General features: G+C 52.1%; 1 protein-coding gene across 1 annotated transcript; it reads left to right on the forward strand.

Moving 5' to 3' along the window:
• The first annotated feature begins 3,446 nt into the window (after positions 1-3,446).
• Positions 3,447-6,744, forward strand: LOC125522463 (NEP1-interacting protein 1). Its single transcript, XM_048687520.2, has 5 exons — positions 3,447-3,985; positions 4,632-4,810; positions 5,392-5,475; positions 5,593-5,763; positions 6,243-6,744. The coding sequence occupies exons 1-5, from the start codon at positions 3,805-3,807 to the stop codon at positions 6,363-6,365; spliced, it is 738 nt and encodes a 245-aa protein (XP_048543477.1). The 5' UTR covers positions 3,447-3,804; the 3' UTR covers positions 6,366-6,744.
• Positions 6,745-7,199: the final 455 nt, after the last annotated feature.

Consider the following 7,199-nt stretch of genomic DNA (forward strand, 5'->3'; position numbering starts at 1 on the left):
GCTCTACATGTGTCTCCGATGGTGTTTGTTGAGTTGGCATAGATCGAGATTAGGATTTGTCACTCCGAGTATCGAAGATGTATCTCTGGGTCCTCTCGGTAATGCACATCACTATAAGCCTTGCAAGCAATGTGAGTAATGAGTTAGGTACGGGATGATGCATTATAGAACGATTAAAGAGACTTGTAGGTAACGAGATTGAACAAGGTATTGAGATACCGATGATTGAATCTCAGGCAAGTAACATACCGATGACAAAGGGAACAACGTATATAGTTATGTGGTTTGACCGATAAAGATCTTCGTAGAATATGTGGGAGGCAATATGAACATCCAGGTTCCGCTATTGGTTATTGAGCGGAGACGTGTTTCGGTCATGTCTACATAGTTCTCGAACCCGTAGGGTCCGCACGCTTAATATTCGGTGACGATCGGTATTATGAGTTTATGTGTTTTGATGTATCGAAGGTAGTTCGGAGTCCCGGATATGATCACAGACATGACGAGGAGTCTCGAAATGGTCGAGACATAAAGATTGATATATTGGACGGCTATTTTCGAACATCGGAAGTGTTTCGGGTGATTTCGGAGAAAACCGGAGTGCCGGAGGGTTACCGGAACCCCCCCCCCCCCCGGGGGGGGGGGGACTAATGGGCCATATGGGCCTTAGTGGAGAGAGATGGCTGGCCAAGGCAGGGCCGCGCGCCCCTCCCCCTCTAGTCCGAATTGGACTAGGGAAGGGGGCGGCGCCCCCTTTCCTTCTCCCTTCTCCTCTCCTTCCTTCCCCCTTCCTCCTCCTAGTTGGACTAGGAAAGGGGGAGTCCTGCTTCTACTAGGAGGAGGACTCCTCCCCTCCTTGGCGCACCCCAAGGGCTGTCCGCCCTCCCCATTGCTCCTTTATATACGGGGGCAGGGGGCATCCTAGAACACACAAGTTGATCATTGATCCCTTAGCCGTGTGCGGTGCCCCCCCCCCCCCCCCTCCACCATAATCCACCTCGGTCATATCATCGTAGTGCTTAGGTGAAGCCTTGCGCCTGTAGCTTCATCATCATCATCATCATCATCACGCCGTCATGCTGACGAAGCTCTCCCTCTACACTCAGCTGGATCGAGAGTTCGTGGGACGTCACCGAGCCGAACGTGTGCAGATCGCGGAGGTGCCGTACTTTTGATACTAGGATCGGTCGGATCGTGAAGACGTACGACTACATCAACTGTGTTGTCATAACGCTTCCGCTTACGGTCTACGAGGGTACGTGGACAACACTCTTCCCCTCTCGTTGCTATGCATCACCATGATAGGTCTTGCGTGCGCGTAGGATTTTTTTTGAAATTACTGCGTTCCCCAACAGTAGGGACCAATTAGGACAAACCCATTTGACCCGGGACGAACCATAACAAGCAGCGTTCGTAGCACACAACCAACCCCCTCCGCATAATGGTGCAAGATGCAGGCCCATCACCGGTTACCGCCGAAACAAACTCGTCGGAGTAGAACACGCCGGTTTGCCATCCTCTACTGGTTTCTCTACCGACCACATCTCCTCTCTGCATAGTCTTCAAAATTTCCCCGCCTTTGGAGCAACGCAAGCCGTCGATCACCGGAACAGGCGGGAGGCCCTCGCAGCCGGGGAGCAGACCCACGATGACCCCTTCCTTATTCTCCATTGTCTCTCCTCTCCCTGCCGATCTCCAAGTCGTCCCTGCCACCAGATGCATCCTTCCCCAGGCCGATGTTGATACCTGGTACTACTGCATAGGGACGAACCGGTGAACCTAAAGGTTACCCTCCAACAGAAGGCGCAGGCTAAACCTTGAACCTAAAATATTGTAGCGGGTTCGGTGGTCCAGTAACAGGGCAAATCAGACCCGACCAGACCACTTGAATCTTGACACTCGAGCTTCCCTAAGAGCATCTCCAGCCGTTGCGCCCCCCAGGAGGCATTTTTCGCCGCTTGGGGGGCTGCCGGCAAATTTTTTGGCCTGAGGGCGGAACAAATCCCAATCATTGCGACCCCAGAGCAGGTGCGCGCCCGCCGGCCATCCGCCCGGAGGCGACGGCGCTGGGGAACGGGCCGAAGAGGAGCGCGAACACGCGCTCCGGCAGCTCGCCGCCCTTGAACTGCATCCGCGGGGCAACGAAGAAGGCGAGCTAGTAGGCGAGGAGGCCGAGCCGGCGTAGCTCGTCGTCCTCACGGATTCGGCTCTCGAACCACTCGAGCCAGACCTCTGCGGACATGCGGCGGGCCTTGCGGGCGCAGGGGTGGAGCGCTTGGATCTTCTCCTTCTCGACGACGAGGCGGGCGCCAGAGTGGGGCAGGCCGACGAGGAGCACCGCGTGCTCGAGGGAGAAGGTGGCGGGGCCGGCGGGGAGGCGAAAGGCGTGGGAGCCCGAGTGCAAGAGCGAGACCAGCAGCAGACAGGGCGTGCCAGGCAGCCGTGGCCGTGGAGGCCACGATGGCGACACACGCCGTGCAGAGGACTGGCGCGAAAGGTGGTGGCCTCCTCGGCCGCCGCCTCAATGTCGGGCACGTGCAGGTCTCCGGCGTCGACGAGGATCAGCGACGAGGCTGAGGCGTGCCAGGCGGTGGGGACAGGAGTGGGGTTCAGTACCCATGTGTGGAGGGAAAGAGAGAGGAGGGAGCACGTGGGTGGGCCAGCGCCCACAAAAGTGAGTTAACAGGAGAGAGAGCTGCTGGCAGGTGGGCCAGCGCCCACAAAAAGGCGAAATTAGGCCCCCCAGGAGCCCCCCGGTGCGTTGGGTGTCGCATGGGGTCGCCAGCGGGAATTTTTACTTCTACCGGCGAAAAACAAGGAGTTGGGGGCTCGATTGGGGCAATTTTTACCTGCCGACGTCCAAAAAGTGGCTTGGGGAGGCTTCTTGAAAGCACTAGTGGAGATGCTCTAAGTGTGAGGTGAAGCCAACCATGTGTTCCCAGTCCGGTGCCAGTGAACCTTGCACAATTATGGTCGTCGTCGCCTTCCGTCAAATCACACTTGCAAAAAAAAAGACACCCGTCAAATCACGCCTCACAAAAATTCCTTATGGTGATCGTTGAAGTCCCCGTCCAAGACTATTATTTTTCTTCTTCCTCCTCCTCCTCCCTCTCAGGTGGACCCAACGACGGCGAACCGTTCGCTCTCTAAGAACAAGAAGGGAACGTTCGCAACTGAGAATTTCCCCTTCACCCAACCTATAACCAACCAATAAAAACGTCACCGCGACCTTCTCCCCCTCTCTCGCAATAATAACAAACAAAAGTCCCAAAGAAATCAATCCGAAGCTCCGGCTGATGGCGGCATGTGCAGCGGCTTACCCGGGACTGGGAGGGGAAAGGGGACGAAAATATCTTGCCCGGGGTGGCACGTAGGCGGGCGGCATGGCTCCCGCGCGGCAGCCATTGATGGCCGCACGCGCAGGGCAGGTGGCGGGCAGGCGGCCATGACCACGGTGGGGTGGGCCGATGGCTGGCGTTCACGTCAGCAGAGCTTCGCCTTCGCCACGAAGGAAAAGAAAAGAGGGCGCCGGAGGCAAGCCGAACCTACCGCCTCCGCACGCGAATTCAATGCGCCGGTCACGAGTTGGTTGGCGCCATAAAGTCTCCCCCTCTCCTCTTCTTTGCTGCCGTCCCTCCCTCTCTCTCTTCCTGCTTCGTCCTCGTCGGTTGCATCTCCTCCTCGGATCCCTCGCCAGACCCCCGATCCAGCTCCGCCGACCGACTGCTGTTGTTCTCTCTGTCTGATCTGTGTGAGCGGTCCTTGAGTGGAGGAGGAGTGGGGAGTGGGCGGGGCGTGGGGTCGATGGATCCGTCGGGCGCGTTCGCGCGGAGCTCCAGCAATGTGTCGCTGGCCTCTCTGGTGAGGAGCGGGAGCGGCGGCAGCAGCGGCAGCGGGAGCAGCCGCGGGAGGGGCGGCGCCGGCGGGAGCCGGAGGATGGTGCGCCGGGTGCTCCGCGGCGTCATCACCTTCATCTTCGCCATCGGTACGGACGCTCTCCCCCTCCCCTCCTCTGTTTCGCCTACACCGGCTCCAAGCCAGTCTTGATTTCTTCAGATATCTTCAAATAGAGAAGAAATTTTCCTGTCAAGTTCACCTCTAAGGAAAACAAAGGGGATATTTTTGATGGTTAGTCATTGGGGGCTCCTGCTCTGCTCATGTGTGTAGGGAGAGCAGGATCCGAGCGGCGCTCTCCCAATCTTTGCTCAAAGTTTCTGTTTCTTCTTCATTTCTCAAATATTTGCTCGCAATCTTGTTTAAGAAGTACTCCCTCCATCCGGAAAAGCTTGTCTCTCAAATGGATGTATCTACTATCAAGTCAGTGCTAGATACATTCATTTGAGAAACAAGCTTGGAACAAGCTTTTTCGGACGGAGGGAGTAACAGATTCTTAGCTGCAAAACTAGAGTTTAGCTTCCACTGCTGAAAAGCAAAATTTTGCTTCCAGCGATTCATTCAGGCCCTGTGCAGTGTGTTCTCCCTAAATTAAGCGCGTGATCTATGTGCAATTTGCGCTGATCTGCTTCACGTATCGTGCAATCACTCTTATGCATACACTCTGATTTTGAGAAATTCTGTACAGAATACAGACTCATGTTCTGAAGATTTGACATATCTGTGTTCTTGTGCAGCTGGGCTGTTCCTGGGAGCCGTCACAGGCGGGCTGATCGGCCTAGCAACGGAGAGCGGCCTCTTCCGCGGCACCGGCATCGGCGCCATCACCGGGGCACTCGTGTCCATCGAGGTCGTCGACTCCTCCATCCGCCTCTGGCGCTCCCGCCGGTCCGGGATCTGGAGCATCTTGTACGTGGTAAGCACCAGATATGAGATGCTTGATTCAGTCCTTGGTTGGCAGCAAGTAGCTAGGAGCAGGACAGCAACTTTGCAACTGACACGCTTGCTTGCTTGCCTGCACTTCCTTTGTTTGTCAATGTATCCTGACTATCAGGGCGTGTTGCTTGATTTACATGGACTAATTCTTGCTCTCAACATTAAAAAAATGTGTCTATTGAATGTTCATCCCGAAGTCAAAACCATCTCTTTCTGAAATAATCTTAGATTAATTTGCGAGTGATTTGGGGGGGTGCATTCTTGCTCATCTACCCTTGTCGTCCTCATCATCATGTTGTAGTTGTGCACAATTCGTCTGAGATTGCAACCTGAATAATGAACGTATCTTCTGATGCTTCATACTCCCTCCGGATAAAAATTCTTGTCTTAGATTTGTCTAGATACGGATGTATCTAGTCATCCTTCAGTGTTAGATACATCTGTATCTAGATAAATTTAAGACAAGAATTTTAGGGCAGAGGTAATACTTTGGTTAACTTAGATGAGACTTTGTGGTCTGATCAAGCCTAACACAAACCTTTCAACTGCTGGGCTATGCAGCTTAATGTGATCTACAGCCTCCTAACGGGCCGGCTCGTCCGCGAGAAGGTTGATCCGGCAGTGCAGCGGGTGGTCCGCAGCCAGGTCAGTTGAACGTTTGCAATTCTGCATCGGGCATGCATGGTTTGATCCAAAGCTGCTGTCTGAAACCAGTTGCTAAATATTGTTGACAATGTCATGCTTGCTTTTCTGGACATACAGATGAACGCAGTGGACTCATCACAGTTCAGGGAGGCCCCTGACCTTTTCGAGATCGAGGGAACCAACGGGATGCCGAGGGCGTCCATCGACAAACTGCCCGAGGGCATCATCACCGAGGAGTATAACCGGAATGCCGTCGGTGACCTCTCCGGGTGCTCAGTATGCCTGCAGGTATGAAAACCACACATTTTCTGACACATCATCTCTGAAACCCACTATCCCCAAATAGCATGAACTCTGCTTAATTGGTCACCATATCATTGCACTATGTGAAGAAGAAAGGTGTGGCTGCTCCCGGGTGCAGGTGAAAAAGTGAACATTCTGAATTTCTGCTCATTCATCTATAGTCATTTATTTGATTTCTTCTCGCTCTTTTATAGTCTGAATTTCTTTCGTCTTTTTGTCCGTTTGTATGTAAACATTCAGATTCTGCTGTCATATAATTTTCTTTTGATCTTTTTGGTATGTCTGAATTCAGAAATCCTCACATGCCTTGAAACATAAATCGCTCGGCTCTTTCTGTAACATGAACATTCTGTTCATACTCTTATACTCTCGAGCTCATTGTTTCTTTAGCTTGTCGGTTGTTATTTCTCAGTGATGGAAATTTTTTATCTGAACTTTCTGGCCATGTTGGTGGTGGTTTTCAGGATTTCCAGATTGGGGAGAAGGTGCGGAGCTTGCCCGATTGCCTGCACGTGTTCCACGTGCCGTGCATCGACGGCTGGCTGATCAAGCACGGATCATGCCCACTCTGCAGGAGGAAGCTCTAGATCATCATCATACCGACGACGACCGACGAGGAACTTCTGAAATTGTCTCTGCTGCTATTAGGAAGGAGGTCTTGCTCTGCTTGCTGCTTTGCATGCTGTGTGCGCGCGCTATGCCTGTGTTGCTGTTGCTGCTGTTAGGAGGCTGACATATCTATAGAACGAACCCTAAATTTATAGAGATCTTTTTTTTTGCCTTCTTTCCTTTTTGCGTTTTGATTTTTGATCTCTCTTCTTCTCCCGGTGGATGTAATATAGTAGTACGTACTACCACCGGGGAAAAAAAGCACTGGACCGGCTTGCGCTTCGTTGTTGTTCTCCGGACTGATGAACTCCTCAAATCATCATGTAATATTATATATATCACACTGCTATTGTACAATATCTTGCGTGCATGGGCTTCGCGAAATGTTGATCTACTCGACATCGATCTGTAGGGCAAAATTGGCGAAGAGCATCATATCTTGAAATTTTGGAATTCCAGCTGTGAGTACTAACAATTTGAACTGGTTAGCGATGGCGTAATATACCAAAGTTCTTAACCTCAACTCAGAATGGAGCATGTAATGAATTTGGATGAACATCATATCTTGAGAAGCTGAAGCTTTAGATCTCCAGCTTAGGTTGTAGTTGTGGTGAAAGATTCAAGTGGTTCCTCGCAATGTATACGAAAGTTCCACCTGAGAAGAGTACCTGTAGTGCAGAGTGTGAGGTGAAATCACATCTTCCAAAATATCACAATGTACATGTATGTAAAGTCGTCGTATCAATTTTAGAAAATGTGCCTTCTGGATTGATCAGGTAGCGTCAATGTCCATGTGTGTAGTATCTTGTTGA

This window comes from Triticum urartu, chromosome 7A (genome assembly GCF_056163025.1).
Source record: "Triticum urartu cultivar PI428250 chromosome 7A, HENAU_Tu73, whole genome shotgun sequence".
Taxonomy (NCBI): Eukaryota; Viridiplantae; Streptophyta; class Magnoliopsida; order Poales; family Poaceae; genus Triticum; species Triticum urartu.

Excerpts from the sequence above, each read along its gene's own strand:
- LOC125522463 (XM_048687520.2), top strand. The coding sequence starts at position 3,805 with ATGGATCCGTCGGGCGCGTTCGCGCGGAGCTCCAGCAATGTGTCGCTG. Across the intron at positions 4,811-5,391 it reads TCTGGAGCATCTTGTACGTG|CTTAATGTGATCTACAGCCT; the intron begins GTAAGCACCAGA and ends TGGGCTATGCAG. Across the intron at positions 5,764-6,242 it reads GGTGCTCAGTATGCCTGCAG|GATTTCCAGATTGGGGAGAA; the intron begins GTATGAAAACCA and ends GGTGGTTTTCAG.